At 41.1% G+C, this 20,655-nt stretch overlaps 2 protein-coding genes across 2 annotated transcripts in view; both read left to right on the forward strand.

The window, feature by feature from the left end:
- Positions 1 to 89: 89 nt before the first annotated feature.
- On the forward strand, positions 90 to 10,904 carry si:dkey-32e6.3 (the record flags this gene model as incomplete). The annotated part of the gene is given in 5 exon segments (XM_035657412.1): positions 90 to 262; positions 1,948 to 2,166; positions 4,954 to 5,114; positions 5,222 to 5,354; positions 7,356 to 10,904. Coding segments are annotated over 5 exon segments (863 nt in total), but the record flags the coding sequence as incomplete, so codon positions are not given.
- Positions 10,905 to 13,135: 2,231 nt separating this feature from the next.
- The window catches only part of LOC118323879 (kelch domain-containing protein 8B-like), a 177,318-nt gene continuing 169,798 nt past the window's right edge, over positions 13,136 to 20,655 (forward strand). The window contains exon 1 of the mRNA XM_035655939.1: positions 13,136 to 13,296. The gene's annotated coding sequence lies outside the window, so the exon portion shown is untranslated. The remainder of the gene's footprint in view (positions 13,297 to 20,655) is intronic.

Here is a 20,655-nt window from a genome sequence, read left to right on the forward strand (position 1 = left end):
GCATCCTCCTCTCATTCTGTGATAAGTTGTTTAGTGTGTCTACGTTTCACATCATTCACACAAACCTTGTCCCCCTCCCCTTTATGCAGGACAGTGGGAATGGCTGTGTGACTCGCCCTCCCTGCTCCCGCCGTGCAGCGATGCTGTCAGTTACTACTCTCAGTTTGGACGGGTACCAGGTTTCACCTCCGCAGCGGGACGACGTTTCCGCGGGGTTCTGGATGAGCATCTGAACCTGCTCCGCTGGCCCGAGGGCGTCAAGGCAAGCGTCACATAGGAGAGAATGAATGAGAAGGCCAGGTGGAAAGTGTCTATATAAAGCTAGATTTATAAAGTTCTACTAGGCCCATGTTAGACATCATTCCCCTCTGATCACTACTACTTTTATATTTAGATTCTGGTGATGTATCCTGTATATACAATGCACTAATGACAAAACAGTGACACTGGCAGGAATGAAGTGCGACATAAATGACTTAAACAGAGGTATGACTCTTCAATAACTATTATAACTCTTCTTCAAACAGGCTCCTTTTCACACGTAACGTTTGCCTTATCAGACTAACACAAAAATGATTTCAACAGTTAAATTAAAGAATGCTTTGGTTGGTATTTCTCTCTATTACTCATGATGCTTCCAGGAAGTTATTACAAAGGTTGTAGACCTTCTGAGTCCTCTCCAAGCTTTTATTTCTTCCAGTGACCTTGAGGATTTTGGAGTTAGCAAGTTTCAAATAGTCCGTCTGTAATTTAGGTTTTTCAGGGTTTCTGCGGGTCCTTAAGAAGTCTAAAATCCTATAATCTGAATTTTTGGCCTTAAAGTGTCTTAAGACAGTTGCATTAATTTCAGCCTCACTTTTAAATTGTTTGGGAAAATTTAGATTGATCATGCTGTTCTACAAAAAAACTAAAACAGAACCAGTAACCACTAATACAAACTGAGGTAGGTTAAAAGGGTTTCTTTTAGCATTACTTTCATTTAATATGAGTAAATGCAAGTTCAGTGTTCTTGAGAACAGCATATTTAGTGCTTGGTTGAAGCCTGTTGAAAATGACAAATTTGAAGCCTGCTGCACATTGTGCAAGAAAATTAGGGAATTAGGAAAGGCATTGGAGTTGCATTGGAAGTCAGAAACCTAACCCCTAACCCTTTGCAAGTACTTCTGGGACCTATATATCCTTGGTACACGATATGATAAAACCATCATATTGCGATTACTTTGACAGATATTGCTATTACGATATGATTCATGATTTAGTTTGGGAATCATCATTTTTGCGTCAAATTAAAATCATGATGATGTGAAATTTATTGAACAAGATTGGTAGGCCAGGATGTCTCTGCAGCACTACACATCTTCTTTATAATGCTGTTTCTTCACACATTTTACCTTTATCAAAATACTGCAGCTTTCCGCGATTTGGATAGCCCTATTAAAAAGGTCTTAAAAGTTCCTAAATTTAAGATGTTGAAACCTGGAGAAACCCTGTTTTCATACAGCAGGTACTTTTCCAATTTGAACCTCTGATTGAAGTTGTACATGAAGATCACACACTGACATTCTTTAGAGCTCGCTGTGCAAGACAAACCACATTCATCTATCTGCCTCACCTACAAATTCTCTATTGACACATATCAGAGGTTTACAAGTTCTCCTCCAGATGAACTTTTAGAGTGGACTCAATTTCAGGTGCAGCTTGTAGACGCCTAATTTGTAGCTCAAGCAGATGTTTTTCTCTCATTAAAAACAAAATGATATGGAATATTCTGAAGATTTCAGTCTTTCAGTCATGCAGACTCTACTGTATGTTCAGGTCAGGCTTGTGAAAAAAGTTGTGAAAGCTTCTGAATAAAAATAAAGATTTCCTGAAATTGTTGCAACCTATCCAGCCTACTTGATCCCTGCTGATGTGTTACTGACTGCTCCCTGACTGTGTTCCCTGCAGGGAGACAGAGAGCTGGCTGTTAAAGGAGAGAATGGCCAACTGTACTACTGGATCCTGCCCTCCTTCTTCCAGCTGCTCAAAGACCTGGAGCAGGAAGGAAGGGAGTTCGCCATCCTCTTTCGCACGTTTGGAAACGACCTACCTCGTGTGCTGAGGGCTGTGTACAGAGCACTGAATGAAGGGGCTCATCCACTGTTCCCTGATCTGCCTGATCTCAAGGTGAAGCACAGTCACGCTTATTCATTAAGTTCAGTTAATGTGAGACATTCCCATCACTGTCTGTGGATTACAATATTTATTCTTTTAGGTTAAAGGGTCTGTTCACCCAAATTATTACACATTATATATACCTTTTTATCTTTAGTGCTAGCAAGCAAAGCTGATAGTCTGGGGTTATTTCAGATGGGTTAGGTAATGTCTCATTTACTTATATAGCCCAGTTACACACACTGTCTGAGTTTACAGCAACACCTCCAAACACATACGTAAGTCATGCATTTTTTATTTAACTCAAATACAAGCAAAAAGTCTTAGAAGAGTACGAACAAATTGCAAGGCAGGAAGCACCAGTCAAATGTCTTTCAGAATAAATCACGAGATTTGAAATACTTAGCAGAGTGTGCTGACTTCACCTCTAGGAACCTGTGGCCATATTCCTAAAATCTCCTATAATAAACTCACCTTGTGAAAAATAGAATGATAATGAACTTTTAATCTCGATCACATATCCGTATTGGCTGCCGATACTGATTCCACAGGGGCACTGTGGACATAAGGAGCACTGTTTGACCATGAATCGAAAAGGAATTGCTCTTAAATTCTGACATCAAACCTTTACTTTTACTGTGGATGTTTTTGACAGCTTCAACATTTTTTACTAACAGACTTCATTGTAACTGTACTGCAAGTATGCAAGCACTTACTATGACCTAACATAGCCTACAAAAATCAGAAGAACAGTAGTCTGCCACAAACTGTATTCAGCTGAGTTCACTTTTGTTTTTTTGGGTGTGCTGTAGGGGTCACGAGTATGTGTGTTGATGTTCTTTAGGGGTGGGTGACTATGAAGATGTTCTCTTGAAGAGCATGGCCCTCTGTGCCCTACAACATAGACCCTCCCACCAAAAACACTCACTGACACACAATCACAAACACGCATCCCCTTGACTCCCGGAGGGTTTTGTACCTGTTAGCTTGCTGGAGTGGAACACATTGATTTTGAGAGAATATGGAGAGTGGAATGGACAGATGACAGGAGAGAGGTGGAAAAGATGTCAGAAAGTAAACCTGCCAGGCACTGTCTGTAGGAGAGCACAGTGGAAATCTTATCCAAACAGTCTGCTGTCAGATGCTATTCATCTGAGCCTTCAGACAGAAAGAGCAGGGGGGAACTCAGCCACAGGACATCATGTGATTGTACACTTCCTGAACTCCTGCCTCAGTCACTTTTTGGGCTACAGCGGCTTTAATAGTGTTGTCAAGTCTTGGAGATAGGTGCAGTGTGGAAAACACGGCTAAATAAAGAAGTGGACCAAATCTTGACGCTATCTGTTAATTTACCATTAATGCTAAGGGGTCACTGGCTCTATGCTAATATGCTCGGGGTGTTAGTGTCCATGTACTGAAGGTGTATCACAGTAACAGCACTCCGCCACTACCGATAATAACTACACCACTTACAGAACGCTTTCCATTTCAATAAATCTTGCCATGTCAGGTTTTTATGCAAATGTACAACATTATGGTTCAAGCTTTCTGACCTAAATGACAGCACTATTAAATCACATCACTATAAAACGGACAACATCTAAGTCCTCAGTATGTGATTCAATGTGAAAACCCACTATGCATGTGGATCTTACCATGTTTTTTCTCCTGCTGTATTCAGTAAGAACAAAGCATGGTAGTAAGTTACGTATATAATGATGATGATGTTGTTTATATACACTCCCCTCCAAAAGTATTGGAACATTGAGGCCAATTCCTTTCTTTTTGCTGTAGACTGAAAACATTTGGGGTTGACATCAAAAGATGAACAGAGACAGGAGATCAACATTTCACCTTTTATTTCCAGGTATATTTCATACTGTTGGAGGGGAGTGAAGCTATTTGTGGGATAGACATCTGTTCTTAGCATTCTTCAGAAACATAGCATATGCTAACAAATGGATCGATGTAGCAATGTGAGTTAGCAAACCTAGCAGCTCTGTGAGGCTGGTTTGAGCTAAATGCTAATGTCAGCGTGCCAACATGCCCACAATGACCATGTCAACATGCAAATTTTTAGCAAGTAATCTTTACTTTACTTTACTTTATCTTTATCTTTATCTTTACCTAGTTGAACATACTGGTATTTGCATGCTAGTTGGCTAACTAAACACAGCAGTGGCTGTGGCTCAGGTGTTGATCATAAACCAAAGTTTTGAATAAAAAGAAGATTTTGAACTGATGATGAAGCTGGCTAAAGACTTTAGTGACAATTATCCGTTCTCCCTGTGACATGAATGTATGTATCAAGCCACATCACTAGCATGGCTAAAAACATTTCTTTATTCTTTGAAATAACTGATGAACAGCTGATAACACCTTTTTTTAATTTGGTTATCTTATTAAGTTAAAACTCTGTGCCAGAAGGCTTTTTTTCTATTTTTAAACTCCACCATGACACAATCAAGTCCAGAGCCATTTATCATTTCCATGCTGTTTTATGGTCATTATCTGTAAAGTATCCACACTATTTATTATAAACCTACAGGCTGGTTGACTTGATTTTTATGTAGCTGACACAGACTTTTATTTTAATGTCTGAGAAAGTAAAATGCTGATATCAAAGTTAATTTAGGTCACGTATGCCGGAGGCCATGTTATTATAACAAAATCATTTCAAAGAAGTTTGAAGTTTTGAAGTTTGAACCCTGTGCTTAGCACAGGGTTCAAACTTCAAAGTTCAGAGTGGTCCTTTCTTTATTTCTCTCTGACTGACTCCTCTTGTCCCTCTCTGCTCAGTTACGTGTGAATATGACCGCGGGCAAAATCCGCTGCAGCAAGAGGGGAATCGTCCTGAGCCGAGCTGAGGACCGAGTGACGACTCATGATGGAGAAAGAGGCCTGTACCAGTACTTGAGCTCAGTCCAGGGTCTGGGAGGCTTTCAGGACCACTTTGACTGGTACACATAATAACATTCCTCAAGGCACTGTTAATGTGGGTTTTGTAGCCTCTATCCCTTCAGCCATCCATTTCCAAATCTTTTTGTGCCTTTTGTTTCTTGTCCAGGTGGGCTAGTAATACCTTCTCCATTCGTGGAGGGAAGCCATTGTGGGTCGACCCCTTTGACCAAAATGTTCAGCACATCTTCATAGACGACAACATACGCCAGAATGACGAGGATACCATAGTTCATCCCAAGGTACTGTCACATCTTTTAGGTCAACATAAACACACTAACTACTATTCCAATGATATGGATTGTAACTACATTGTAACTACAGGTTTCTTGTGCATCTTTTATCTTTTTGTAAGATACTGAGGCATTTTACATGTTAATTGTATGTATTAATAATTTTTATTGCCAATTTGTGAATGGGTTGTTGGTGTAACTTAAAAGAGACCTTCCCCGACTTTCTCGGTTGTCTGTAACAACCTGTGGACTGATCTCTATGTACAAGATTCAGATCAGGTTTTCTCAAAGTCGAAAGGTTGTAACGTATGTGTGCTCTCGAGGGCCTTCTGTCTTCGCTTCCGTACAGTGGCAACAGTGTGCAACACTAGCTAATGTTTACAAACTACCGGCACCCGCCACAACTTAGTCCAACACAAAGGAAAAAATGGCAAACATTCCTTGCTTGCTAGCTAACACGGATGAATTGCTAGCTAGCTAACGTCGCAAAACTCTGTCTTGAGTTGATATCGTCAGTTAGCTTTTTCCGGATTCCCGTGATCTGGCTGGCTCGCTGTTTGTAGGTTAATGCTGGATAACGTTATTCAGCATGGCTAGGTTACAGCTGGCTAACATTAGCTTGCTTACTAATGTCACTAAAATCACTAGCAAAATACTGAAGGGGATGATGAAGGAATGTTATTTGGCTAGCTTGCAAAATGACTTCACCAGCTAACATGATCCTAATACTAACTTATGTATTATGACAAATGGTGATTTTAGCCAACATTAAATTATTATTACGATATAACAGTACAAAGCAAGCGATTGCTTTCTACTAGCCAAGAGCGACATAAGGCAGTAACGTTATTAAAACTGTTCAGCGTTCAGTCTAGTGAGTGTCACTTTTGGCCAATGCCCGAATGATGCTAGCTTGCACCTACGGACGGTGTACTGAGCGTGAGCAACAGGATGCTCACTTTACTTAATGGCCACTAGTGTCATTATTAACAAAAACAAAGTTACATATAGAACCTTTAAGGTGGTTTATATATTGGACAGATAATATTTTCCTTTTCCTAATTTTCTCCACTGTGTAGATGATTCAGCTTTTGAGTCAGTTTAAGCCAGGATTTGAGATCTGGGTGTTGAAAAGATAAATATGCAAACATGCTATAGTGCCATGCAGTGAGTCTCCCACTCAGGAAGACTGTTGGCAGGAGATATTAGCAGCAAAGATGACATCTCAAATAGCCATAGATCAGGTCATGATCACTTGTTACAAACTGATAATTAAACTAGCAACTTGTTCTTTCAATAAGTGAACATTGTACATGCAAGGGTTTCTGATCCCCCGCCCGCCCTCTCTCTCTCTGCTCTATGAATTATTCATTAAGGTTCTTTGTTTTTGGAAAATGCTAACAGACAGTTGGATTTTTTTCTCGTGTTCTTCAGTGAACTACGAAGCAATCAGCTGCAGGAGTAAAACATTTTTGTGTCAATCATGTGAAGTTGTTTTCCACTTTAACAAGGTGTGGCTCTTCCTCACATAAACAGCTGACCATAGGGTTTCTCTCGTCTCCTTGCAGAGCAAACACATTCAGATGAAACAATGTTTATCAAGTTAGTTTTACTCCCTGCTGTTATGTACTAGACTTGCTTTAAAGAAGAAAATAAGTTACCTTTAGCATCTTTATATAAAGTTGATGTTTAACATGTCAGACCACCTCCTCCCAACATGCATTCAGTGTAATGCATGATCCAGTTTTGCTTATGTTCTCGACTGTGTGTGTGTATTTATCTCTTGACAGTGGGTTGTTTATGCTCTGGTCTCTAGATACGATTATGTTTTTTTGGGCTTTGTCAGAGACAGTAATAATGCAGTTATTCCCCATAATTTGAATCAGTCTGAATAAAGTAGCTCCACAGATGTGTTGGGGAGACTGTTGCTGGTTCACAGCTACTGAAAGCTAACATGACTCCCCCCACCCCTCTTTCCTCTGGTTTCTCCCTTTCCTCTGTGTGTCTCAGGTGTTCTTGGACCCAGGAAGCACTGAGACTCGTACAGCCTGCACCTCTGAGCTCTATGACATCACACTGGTCCAGAACGACCTCCTCCGGGCCATTTCTGACCCGAGCTACTTCACTCAGCGCATCCACATCTGCCTGGAAAACTATGACAGGAATCTCCAGCAGGGGGCAGGCTAGAGAAGTTCAACCTTCCCTCCTTGTATTTTGTGTTCGTCTTTATGTGACAACCTCAAGCTTAGGGTTCCATTAACCCAGAGACAAAAGCACTGACAGAGGATGCAGACACAGTAGACGTGGTAGGGACACCTACGCTGAGTTTGATGATTAACTGAAGGACTGGAGGTCATTAAACAACAAATGGAGGAAAGTCACATGAATAAATATGCAGATGAGGAAGGAACACAGTTATTATCTTAAGATCAAATAAACTAAGGACAAACTAAATGCAGTTGAGTAAGTTTGGCAGCTAGACAACAGGTCAAATAAATAATGCATACTTTATCTACTCCAGGACAGCAGCAAATAGATTGTCTGCTAGCGAACCGCCACATAAAGAGTTTTTGACCTAATTAAGCAGTAAAGTGGCCAGGCCAGACTCTTTGATTGCAGCAAAGGCTCTGTGACTAATCACACCACAGGATAATTGCCCTAACTCTCTAAGATTTGTCAGACAGCATAATTGGGGTCAGATACGGTGAAAACCCCCTCAAGTGTTGCGTTAGTTGTGTAGTGAGTAGAATCCACCAGGATTTTGCTCGGCTCTTCGTTCGTCATCCTCAGGGTGTGACACTTCCATGTAGCTTCGCCCTTTAGTTTACGGAAATGTACTTTAACTTCCATTGTTGGCTTTGTCTGCATTGTTTACATCCACCCAGAACTCAAAGGTGATACTTGAATCTTTCCAGATGACTGAAAAAGAATCTGATATATGAGTATGGCTGTGTAACTTTAGGCTGATACCTCAGAGCGCACTGTAAACACATTAGGAAGGCAAAGTAATCAGAAAGTGACTTTAAATACTTTTTAATGTGACTATATTGCTAGTAAGAATTTCAAAAGCCACAATATTACATTCATTAAAAATTTCCTGATATTAACAGGTAAGAGTAATCCATATCCATGATACATCTGTCAGGGCTTTATTATAGATTTATTATACAAAGTAATATCTTGAAGCACTGAGACATATCATAAGGTTTAACATGGCTTTGGGATGCGTTTGCACAGAATTGTTTACTACTTGTTACTACTGTTTTTACTATTTGAAACATTTATTTAATAAGTTAAATGTGTGGAAACAATGGTAGTTTTTGCTTTGATGGTTTGATATATTTATTGTTAAGCTTCCGTGGAGATTTTTAATGCAAATGGTATCAATAATCTAAAGAAAAATACTTAAATGCGGGTTTCTGAGAACCACTGGGAACAACGGCAGTAATTTTTTTTCAGTAATAATGAACATGCAAAGAGTACAATGAAAAGTGCAAAGACTAAGGTGGGATGGAAAGCTTTGTTGGTGGAGTTTCAATTTGCAAAACCCTTAAAGAACCAGTGTGTAGGAGTTAGATGCATCTAGTGGTGAAGCTACAGATTGCAACTAACTGAACACCGCTCGCATCTCTATTTGATGACCCGGGAATTAGAACGGGCTGTGAAGTCTTAGGAGAAATAACGGTGGCAGTGAAACTAGTGAAAAATGCCAAAAGCCCCAACCTATCTAGAGCATGGTGGTTCAACATGGCGGCCTCCATAGAAGAGGACCCGCTCCCTCTATAGATAAAAACAGCTCAAAAACACAACAGTTGTTGTGATTACACATTAATGAAAACATACCTATGAATATGAATTTCCATTTATGACAATAGATCCTCCTAAATGTTACACACTGGACCTTCAACACAAAATGCTCTACTCCATCATGCACAGGTTTATAATAGCATCACAGCATTGTATAAGTTTATCAGTGAATTTTAATCATTGCTGCATTTTAAAGTAAAACTATCATGATATAATGCTGTCAAACTTTGGAGAAGATTATACATATAGTAAACAATATGCAATTTATAGTAATTGAAATTGAAATGATAGATGATAGAGTAAGCTTTACTGTAATTTTATTTTTTGTATGTTATACTACAGTAAATATAAACTGTACATACAGTACATTCTACATTCATACAAGGCAAAATGATGATTACTTCACTAAATCAGTTAAATTTTCCTGTTCTGCGACCACAGAGTTTGTTACATATTGTTTAAGACACAAAATCTTAGATATTTTAATTACTTAGTATAAGTTTGTGCATCTAAAATACAGAAAACTACAGTAATACTGTATTTCTGAAAAGAAAGGACAGATGCTTACAAACACGTTACATTGATTCAATAATCTGTAGGTTTGGTACAAAGTACCAAAACTAATAATGACTCAGCTAGTTATATTGGACTTTGTATGGAAGAACAGCATTTTGTGGTGAGGTAAAGTTTTGCACACTGAAACTGATGCTGTCGTGCATTGAACACACTTGAAAAACATTTTAATAAATTTTTTCTGATGTTAAATATTGCCATTCAATGTTAGTGTTTGGCGTTTTGCATAATGACAATTTACTGTAGGCACATAACATAAGTTAATCATGATTATTGGTATGTTAGAGACACAATTTCAATTGATTTGACCCTTTGCTGCTGTGATACCGTAAAGAATGTCAGAATGTGATCAATGAGGGGACACTGTTAAGGAGCCAACACGTGGCTTTATTAAAGATTTTTGATACAGCTCATTTATAAATCATTAATAGGTTATTGATAAATAGCTGTGTGTGTGACCAGGTCAGGTCCACTGGGGATTAATTAAAGAAAGTATGAAGTGTTAAGGCCAAAGGGTGGTAAGTACATTCATTTGTCTGCTTTGGTGTGTTGTAATGAACATTAAAAATGTCTGTAATACTTCTCTTCATTCTGTTTCAAAGCAAATATTCTTATCTTCTATACAACCATATTTATCAGCACCCCTGCAGCTACCTGGAGTTACTTCAAGTGGAAATAATGAGTGGAAGCAGAAGACCAAATGATAAGGGAGGTGCTTGTGAGATAAAATGTTTCCTGTCTTTCTAGTTTGCCATGGGATTAAAATGCAACGCTTGGCTTGAAATGTTTGAAGTGAGGTTTCATAAGGTAATTCTACTCTCCTGAAACATTTGTGTAATTGGCTGCGTCATTATGGCAGAGGTCAGACACATTAATGTGACAAGTCATGTCTGAAGTTTGTCCCAGGCTGATTGTGATAGATGATAGTGCTGCTGCTGGCAACTGACTGAACATTTGATGACAAAGCAGATGGTGCAGCAGTGTCATTCAATATGACTACAATGGGAACTAGAATATAGAACAGCTTTTTTTTGTGTGTAATATAAAAGTGCACATTTTAATGTTTCATCTTTTCCTGTAGTCTCTTCTGTTCTGGTTTAGTTCTGTTATGTTCTACTTTGATCTGTCAGTGTTTAGTATTTATAGCAATCCCAGAGTTGCATAAAGAAACTCATAATAGCGTAAGTACAGGTATTGGTGTTTTCATTTTACATCACTTATCGCTTATTTGCTTTTCCAATTAGAGTTACTGTTCTGCTCTCCCTCTTCTTTGCTAGCATTGATTTCCCCAGCCTGACCAACTGTGGCTTCTAATAGTTCTGGGCTGCAGAAGAGTCTCATTCTCTCAGAATCTAGACTCAGGTTAGTTGTATCTCTGTTTCTGACCTACTTTATCAGAGTTTACTGACGTTAAGTCCTGCAACGAGTCGATACCAGAGTCCACCAGAACTTCCTTCCTGTGGTGTGCCAGCTAGCTACCTGTTAATGTTAGCTCGGCTGTAGCTTTACCATTTTACTAAATTTCCAGCTACATTAAGGTTTAAAACAACATCACCTTTCAACCTGTTTCTTACTCAGTAACTATCAGTAACTGCGATTCAGCTATTTTCTTCTTGTTTACTCATTCAAAATAAGACTGGACCAACCTGGTAACTCCGGAGCAGAGTTAAGAATATTACAGGCAAATAAGTGTATCTCCTTCTTCTTCCCACATGTTCTTTAAGTGTGAATCATAGCATATTTTATCCCTCTAGACTAGTGAGTGAGTAACTGTTAGGCATGTAATCATTGTGAATCGACCACAGAGAGCCAATTTTGAACATTTCTTTTATTGTTTACCATTCGTTTCTATCATGTAGATGGAAATGAGGTTTTTTATCTTACAAAGTAAGAGACTCGACAATCCAAAGGGCAGCGCACAAAGACTCCAAGCACTGAGTGTTCAATAGACTTTTTCTCGGCAGACATTTTGACGTGCCGTAGCAGGAAAATTACAGGTGACATTAAAGATTCCAGTGAGCCAGCCGTTCAGACATCATTCATTTTGTTAAATAAACCCAATTTTTGCTTCTATGAAATGACTAAATGTCTGCCATGAATAGGCCCATTACCTCTGAGCAAGTGCAGCTGACCTAACTCCCTGATACTGCCTCTCAGAGTCAGTGAAGTAGTCTCGCATAGCCAGACCAGCACTTTCAGCACTGTGCCACTAGTGAAGAAACAACCCCTCTTGACACCTGCCACCTCAAATCTACATCCAAAAAATGACCCTAAGTACAGTAAATTTGCTAGTGTACTAATGAGTACCAGCCATGGCCTTATATAGTTAAAGGTGTAAAGCTTAAGCAACATTATGCAACTATTTTACCTTAAGACAATAATTGTATATCATAAATTACAAAAATAAATAGGAGGAGGAGGTTTGCAGACCTGCAGTGAGGAATGTTAGCAGGGAGCGACACCAGATCCGCAGTCGGGCGAACAGGCAACGGGGCCGGGCTCAGCCGCAGGTAAGGACATCATTGCAGAGGCAGAGAGCGAAGAGAACATTGGGCTGTTGTGTGGCGAGAGCCTCATGAAATAAAAGGGTGCAGATGGGCGCTGGCCTTCTTGCTGTTGGTAAGTAATAAAAGACAGGAGGATAAATTCTATAAAATATGGTTAGCCAGCCTTTATAGATCTATAGATCACTTAATCAAACCAGGAACAACATATTATATTATTACTATCATCTTTACTGAATTCATATATACTTCTGCCTGAGCCTGAGGACAGAATACCGTGTAATGAAGTATTTATTAGCATGTATTTCATTCATTTCTGTTTTCTTTTGCTATTTGTTAAAATCCTGTGTATACAATACTTTCTGCATTGTTTCACACGTAGAGATGTGATGTGAGGTGTGTTTTATGTGATCTACATTTTTGAAATACAATAAAAAAACACTAAGACTGGAATTAAACTGCAATGTAAAGGCGTTAAGCTGTAGGCTGACTGTGAACATGTTTCTTGTGGTTTGTATTGGGGATCGGGAGTTCCCTCAATCCACATGAGGGCAGCAGTGCAGCTTTTGGAAGCCCCTCACCTTTAGAGGCAGCAGCCTTCCCTGCAGGTGAGTCTGGAGTTACCTGGTGACACTGGTGGAAAGCCTGAACCCGGGGGCTCCGGCAGCACGGAGGCACCACTGGGTGCATTTAAATGTTGATGTTAAAGGCTGAGGAGTCGGAAGTTGTCAGTTCCCGGCGGTGGACGGACGGCTGGCACTGAGAACGCAAGAGTTTGCGGTGTTTAATGGATTGCGTTAATGCGCCCTGGTGAGTGAGGGGAGGAGACGCGAGGAGGAGAGGGGCGGGAAGAGGAGGCAGGAGGGGGAGAGATGTTGAGTCAGTGTTAGGACGATGGTAAGGGTTGGTGTGGCTGGGTGGTGTCAGTGAGCAGGTTCACAGCAGGAGCGATATCTCCTCCGCGGTCCGCTGCTGCTGACGTGTTGTGTTCAGATGTTTACGCGCAGCTGATCCGGCGAGCTCCGACGCACCGTTGACCTCCTGCAGTCCACCCACCGGACAGGAAGGTAAGGACTGTTGTCATCAAACTTTCTTCCTCTCTGCGTTTCAGTCAGACGGCCAAATGACGCACGGGCGCTGAAGCTGGTTATCGCGCCGTGCTGTCGCGCCTCAGCTCCGCGCACATGTGCTCTGTTGGGCGAGATGCTCTCGCTGCTGTTGGGCGCTGCGGAGCTACTAATGGGCATCGAATCGGTATGAACAGGTCTGGATACTCAGTGTAGACTACCTAAGTTTAATAATTCAGTTCTAGCGATAAAATGGTGCCAGAGGATCAAGTGCAATATCGCCAGAAATCTGTTTGGATGCCACATCCAAAATAAAGCCATCAGAGGTCAGCACTGCAGGACTCTTCATGTGGTGGATTTGGATGTCAGTCATCAGTTATTATGTAGTCGACACGATGAGCTTTTGCAAGCAGGATACAGTAAAGTGATGCCCCAGTGTTGTGTCATTGGAGTTGGAGCAAAGCTTTCTCTGCGTGACTTTAGGTGCAGATTTGGGGATTTAGGCAAGAGCTGGAGGCAAATCCATCCAGCTGTTTAGTGAGATGCTCTTTTCCAGGGAAGTCTGTGCTATCTGCTGCCCAACATCTGGTTGCGGCTGTCAGTCACTGGCTGACAGAGTCTGTCCTCTCTCTTTAGAGCAGCCTCAACTTTCTGCTCTCTTCTTTTTTGAGTGTGTCTTCAGGCAGAGAGGGTTCCTCCTCCCCCTGGGAATGATGGGATTGCTGCTCTCACACACCCTGCTGCTTCTCTCTCTCCATCCTCACTCTCTTCTAAGAGCAGCATCCTACACTTTAAAGCTCTCCCTGTCTGGTCTGCTGAAAGAGGCTGTTTGTCCCTCGAACAGATTCCATCGCTCTTCACTCCTTCTCTCTGTGTCCGTGCTACTTTTCCCATCTGACCTGCAATGATAGCTCCTAACTCGGTGTGAGTTCATTTGCATAATGAGGATTACAGCTGACATGCAGCGTCTGGGCCTGTCTAGCTGGATCCAGCAGAGAAGCGTAGTGCTGTGGCAGCTCTCATTGTGCCAGCAAAATGCCACCCTCAATCAGCACTCACCAGGAAGGCTGCGGTCCGCTCTGACAGACCGGCTTCTGCCACTTTGCCATCATCAGTGCAGAGGGATTGAGGGACAAATGGACTGAGTATGAAATTGTTCATGTATGAAATGAGCTATTGACATTGTGGTTGGCACAATGGTTTGTTCGATAGAAATTGATAAATAAAAATGCAGGAATCATGCTGATTTAGTTTGATCCATTAATAGTTTTAATTAGTGTCAGTTCTGTCTGGAAGAGAGAAGACATTTCTTGTTAGTATTTGTTTCATTTTTTAAAATCTTGCATTTGACTTCTGCTGCCTAAGAATTGAGTCGCCCACTACAGCCAAATTTATTCTAAAGTTCAAACCACGGGTCAGAGCCCACAAGAGGACACGCTGTCCCGGAGCTAGTCGGTCTCCACGACAAAAACAGCTATTTATTTTTGATGAAGCTGTTTCCCAGGGCTAATAACTACATTCCACATCTGTTCTGCCTGTTTTCTTGGCTTCTTATTTAATCCAGCATTTCTCTCTTATACCATCATTATCTGGTCATTTCATGATGATAGACCGAAGGCTTTAAACAACCTGTTTTTTGTTGCTTGTGAATGTTTGTGATCTAGTAATTGAAGCTTTGTCCTCCTGTTGAACTCGCTGTAATTTGTGCTCGGTAAAAGCATCACCTGAGAACAGTTAATGGCAGCCTATGGCCTCGATTGTCAACCAAGCATAACCACACCATGTGCACACGCACCTCTATACAGAGTCTGATTTGTCGTTTTCATTTTCTGCTTAAAAGTGTGCATTCACAACCACTTCTGACCAGACATACCAACAAGCCCTTATTGGTACACAGGTGTGACCACAGGTAAACTGATTCCTAAATTACAGATACATGTTACCACTCTACTGTCAACCACATAGGTATAACTAATAGATTGTCAGTGGTAGTTCTTGAAGACTCGCATTTCTTGTTATTTGGAAAATGAGGTAATCATTTCTCTCTGGTGAAATTATGCCATTAAAGTCTCTGTTTCATCTTGTTTCTCTGGTTCTGTATCACTGAGCTCTTGTGGCCCCATATAGAGTCAGAGAAGCCGCTAATCTAAGCTTCCTAATTGATAGTGTTAGGTTTTGGTATGATTGATTTCAGTAGATTAACTAAGCCATGCATGTTTTCTGTTATGCTCAAACTGTTAAGAACCAGTAATTACCAATTAAATTAGGAATGGTATCAAGAACTGCTGAACCGGTGCCTGACTGCCCAGTACCGAAATATTGATAATCTCCTGGACAAACAATACTGTAGCAGTAGTTATGTAATGTATTCCACTCCACACTGTCTTTGGTTGGCTTAAGTTAAAAGTTCGAGCGAAGATACTGGTATCATACATTGCGTGCTATCATGTGGGTTGAAGGGAATGCTCCAAAGTTAGGCTTTTGTGATAGAAAAACTGGCATGGCCCTTTTGAAAGGGATCCCTTGACCTCTGACCATAAGATATCTGAATGAAAATGGGCTCTCACAGTATCCACAAATCTCCCCTTTACAGACATGCCCACCTAATGCTAATCCCATGCTGTTTAGTGCAGTTTGCATGTGTTATTTTCGCCTAATGTATTTGAATATTTCTAGAGACTGTGGTCCATAAACAGTATTGGAATTGCATTAATTAGGAATGACTAATTCCCCCACCAGTGAAAAAAGTAAAGTGGAGAAAACGTGGTGAAGTGCCCTCTGGGGGGATGCTTCTGCATATTGGTGCCCTCTTTATTGTTTTGGCCCTCAAACAGCTGGAGTCCGCCACTGTGACCAGTTGTGCACATCACACACGCACGCACAGTGTAAACACATTCACTGGTAATAACTAATTGTATGAAAACAAATGACTTGTGGAAATAGAGTGAATGTTGTAGAGCACATTGTAAAATATGAGACGTATGTTCATAAATCTGTTGTCTTGGTGCATGCTGGGAAGCTTCCTTGCCCATCTGGTTCTGGAATGTTTAAGTATCTCTAAACTATTGTCTGTGATGGTTTCAGGGTTTATCTTTCTCAGTTGCTACTTTTGTTCATAATGACTTTCAGAGAGTTCTGACAGACCGTATATGGGGTTCTGGATGTGAATTAATCTGTATGTGCTCAAGTAGATGGATGTAGAGTAGTAGAATTTATCATTGTTCATTGTGTAAAAGTGTGAGTATGAGTGTTTATAAATATAAGTTTTATAGAAAGTTCCTACACACACATTTAAAGCTTGTTCTACACATGCTTTGATAAACGAGGCCCCAGGACTCTGCAGGACAGGGTTGGTGTATGAGCGTACAGCACAGAATGTCTTTAAATGTGATTAAGGTGGTTTGTGTGGGACAGATATGGCCACAACGCACACGCACACACGCACACACACACACACACACCAGCCAGCAACAGACATTAACCCTGGTGGATGAGTGTGGAACTGAGCCAATATTCCCATCACAGGATTAAGTGAGATGGTTACAGTGGACAGTTTGGACATCCAGCCTGCCAACACAGGGGACATTGAGGCCTGGATAAGATGTCTGAGGGAGGAAAAGATAGAGAATTGGAGAGAGGGATAAAATGGGTTGTGCGTGTAGAGAAAATAACTATTAAGCAGCTCAAGTGAATTTAGTCAGTGTTTTAAAAGGAATAGTTTAACATTTTGGAAAACGTGAATTCATCGAGACACTCTGATTTTGCTAGCTTAGCTTAGCAAAAACACAACAGGCAGGGGGAAACAGCTAGCACTAGCTTCCTCCAAAGGTCCAAAAGTCCACCTCCTAAAGCCCACACATTATTTCTCATTAGTTATTTGTGTATATGTGTCTATTTTAACATTTCTTTGAATGAAAAATCATAATGCGATATTAACCCAGTCACTCTGCTCACTAAGCCAATAGAAAGAACTTAGTTAGCATTTTGGCATTCTGGTTCCCTCGTCACTGGGTTTTTGGTTAGATGCCTGAAATAATTTATCCGAATACTTTGCAATAATCTGAATCCAATGGAAAAATCCTATTGGCTTTTTGTTGAAGGAACAAGGGCAATGCTTTTTTTCGAGGTTGGCATACAAAAATACATCAGCAATCTGCAGAGGTCAGTCCAAGTCCCCAGGAAGAGTGCCAGGCTTTAAAGCTAATTTGAGATAGTGGCCAAACTGTGTAATGACAGCAATGGTCCAATTCTAAAGAAAAAGTATATTTCAGCACACACTGGTGCTGGTTAGCCTGCTAGCGGCAGGGCTACTCAGTCATGTGACCCTGTCCTTGCAGGTTGTTGCAGTCGGTCTCCCCACGGCGCCCAGTCAAGAATTAGTCTTTCACATTACCCCCTAGTGAAATTACAACTGGTCGTTTTTACACTTCAGTTTTGTACAGATTAAACAAACAAGACATAACATGTTAATTAGTAAGCTTTAGAGGTGCTGGTAGTCAAATTGTGTTGCCTTTGGACCGAGCTGTTTCCCCAAGTCCACTGATTTTCATATTATGGTATGAGTACCACTAGTGGTTTACAAGCTTCCTGCAGGTATGCGGAGGAATCTGCTACATAGTCTGGTTCGTGCAAGTAGCACACTCATACATCCAGGATTAGTTCTGAGCTAAACTGTGATGGCAAGATAGTAAGCGGAAGTAAAATAAATGGTTCAAAGACACTGCAGTCAGCTCCAAACGGGAACTATTAGGAAGAGCTGAATAGGGTCGGCCTACGCTACTGTATTTTGATGGCGGTCATAATGGTGGTCCATTCACTTGGAGAGCTGAATATTTTCTGTGGTTTTACGCGGTGCAAAACGTTTGAGAAACAGTGTCCTATGGTGGACAGTGTCTTTATGCTAAGCTAAGCGGCTAATGGCTGTAGGTTAATATGTCGTGTACAGATAAGAAAGTGGTGTCAGTCTTCTCATCTGAGTGAATAAGTGTATTTCCCAAAACGTCAAACTATTTCTTTAATCGACATATTTTCAGTTATAATGGGATGAAGATGAAGTGAAGAGGAAGAGAAAAATAATCTGTGAGAATGTATAAAGAGTGGTCACCTCCTTTCTGTGTTTTTTCCCTCCACCTGTGAAGATGCAGACTTTTTTTTTCTTGAGGCTGTTCCAAACGTCAGCAGGTCGCTGCCACGTTAATTAAAACAGCGTGGCATATGTGGCGATAGGATTGTCTTAAGCACACGCAGAGGCTCAGACACTGTGTGTTTGTGTGTTTGTGTGTTTGTGTGTGGGTGACAGCAGCTGCCTTATTGTTTAATCACATCTTATTGTTTACACGAGTCCTCTCATTAGGCCCATTGACCTGGTACAACTGAGGCAGGGGTGGTGGGATCATGGTTGCAGGGACGGTGGAGGACATTGGAGTTCTGGGAAACATTTTGGCATGTATGCGTGTTTTATGCCTGGTTGATATATTGGGAACAGAGGAAGGTCCTCTGGGGATAAAACAAATGCTCTGTTTCCAGCAGCAACTGCAGCACTGTGTTTAGAATAACAAGCATGAGCGCACTTTGGCAAAATTAGGATCGTGGCTCATTCCCAGCTCAATGTAGCAACTGCGCACTACGGCTTGTCATGAAGTTTCTGACAACATGCGGCATATATTTATACATTTTAATATTTCTGCATTTCTTCATATAAATGCACAATTTAGCTTTTCCAACTGATGAAGAGGCAGATTAGACGGCTTCACACATTTTGACATGTCACAGTAAGGAAAGCACAGGTACTTAACCTTAATGCTGGCTGAATTATCTCAGCCATCCAGGCTGTGTGGCGTTTTTCCATACACGTGTGCTGGCTCTCATTTGACTCTGTGCACCAGCACGGCAGGGATTCGCATTTCCACAACAACAGGGCTTCCCGCTTGAAAGTGTGCCGTGATGGTGGAGAAAGGTCAAGATTGAATGAAAAGAGAGCAACCAGAGAAAGATTGTTTTTAAAAAGAAAAAAAACTGCAACTACCCTCCACTCCAGTGATAAACATTTAACTTCCTATAAATTCTTCACAATAAAAGTCTCCTGTTATTTAAGTCAGTTTATTATGAAGCAGCAAAACCAGGAAGTGTTTATCCTGAACCTGTTGGGTTTTCATCGGCAGTAAGTCGACACAACTTCATACAGCTGAATTTCCCAGTTGGAGATTAATATAGTATATCTTCTTCTCCTTCTTCTTCTTCTGAAAGCCAACATGAAACAGTAAAATAAAGCAGATATCTGAAAGGACAAACAGGGACGCAGGAGAGAAACTTCAAACCACAGAGACTAGAGGATACAAAAGTGCTGAGAGCTGAACACTCAAAGACTTTTAAAAATGTCTCTGCCTCCTGTACAGACAGGAGTTGAGTCATGTGTTTTGAAGGGGAGAAAGAAGGATCATCACTGGTTGGCTGCAGTTGGCGAGACTGGAGGCGCGTCCAGCGTGCTTTGGCCTTACTCCGGAGAAGGTCCATCTCGGGCATGGCTCGGCACGTTTAAAAATGATAATGTAAATGCAAATCAGCGCGGTATGGTTTGATTCGGTGCTCATGGAAAAGCCGTAGTACTGTGCATGCTGGCTCACTGAGTGATTGGAGTGTCTGTTGAAGGTGGAGTCAGCGATTCTGGAGAAAGACTGTGATATTTGAACCCAACAGCCATATTGTGTGGTTGGGCACATTACCGTGTGCCAGATTTACCGTCCCTCTTGCTCCCACTGCCCCCCTTCCTGTGTACAAGCACTAATGCCCCCTGCAGAACAGACAGCTAGCAGCACTGTGAGAAGATTTGCTGAATTTGACAAAAAGTGCATTGGTTTATAATTGCTGACTGCACTTTCTAATGTTATTAGTTCAACCTCTGCCTTTTCTGCTAAGACATGTCTAAATGCCTGCTGTGAAAAAGGTCTGTTGTGTGAAATCAGGTTGCAGGGCTCCCACATGTCCTGGATAACCTGGAAATTTAGACTGACATGGAAACACCTTAAAATTGATTAAAATGACCAAATATCCTGGAAATGAACTATATTGTCCTGGAAAGATGTTACTGTAATTTTCTTCACTCAGATTATGTAAACCTGGGTGCGTATTTTGTTTTCTGTTGTTCTGTTGGTAGGATGAACTGGTGGTATGACAGCTCAAAGCAGGTTTACCATACGCAAAGCGGAACGGAAGATTGTGGCTTTTTTATGTTGACTCTCTCTCTCACCCCAATTGGTCGAGGCAGACGACCACCCACCTAGAGCCGAAGGGTCTGTCCTAGGTTTCTGCCTCTTAACAGGCAGTTTTTCCTTGCCACCGTCGCCAAGTTCTTGCTCATGG

The sequence above is a fragment of the Morone saxatilis genome, unplaced genomic scaffold, assembly GCF_004916995.1.
Source record: "Morone saxatilis isolate NCDOM2014 unplaced genomic scaffold, NCSU_SB_2.0 Contig15, whole genome shotgun sequence".
Lineage (NCBI taxonomy): Eukaryota > Metazoa > Chordata > Actinopteri > Moronidae > Morone > Morone saxatilis.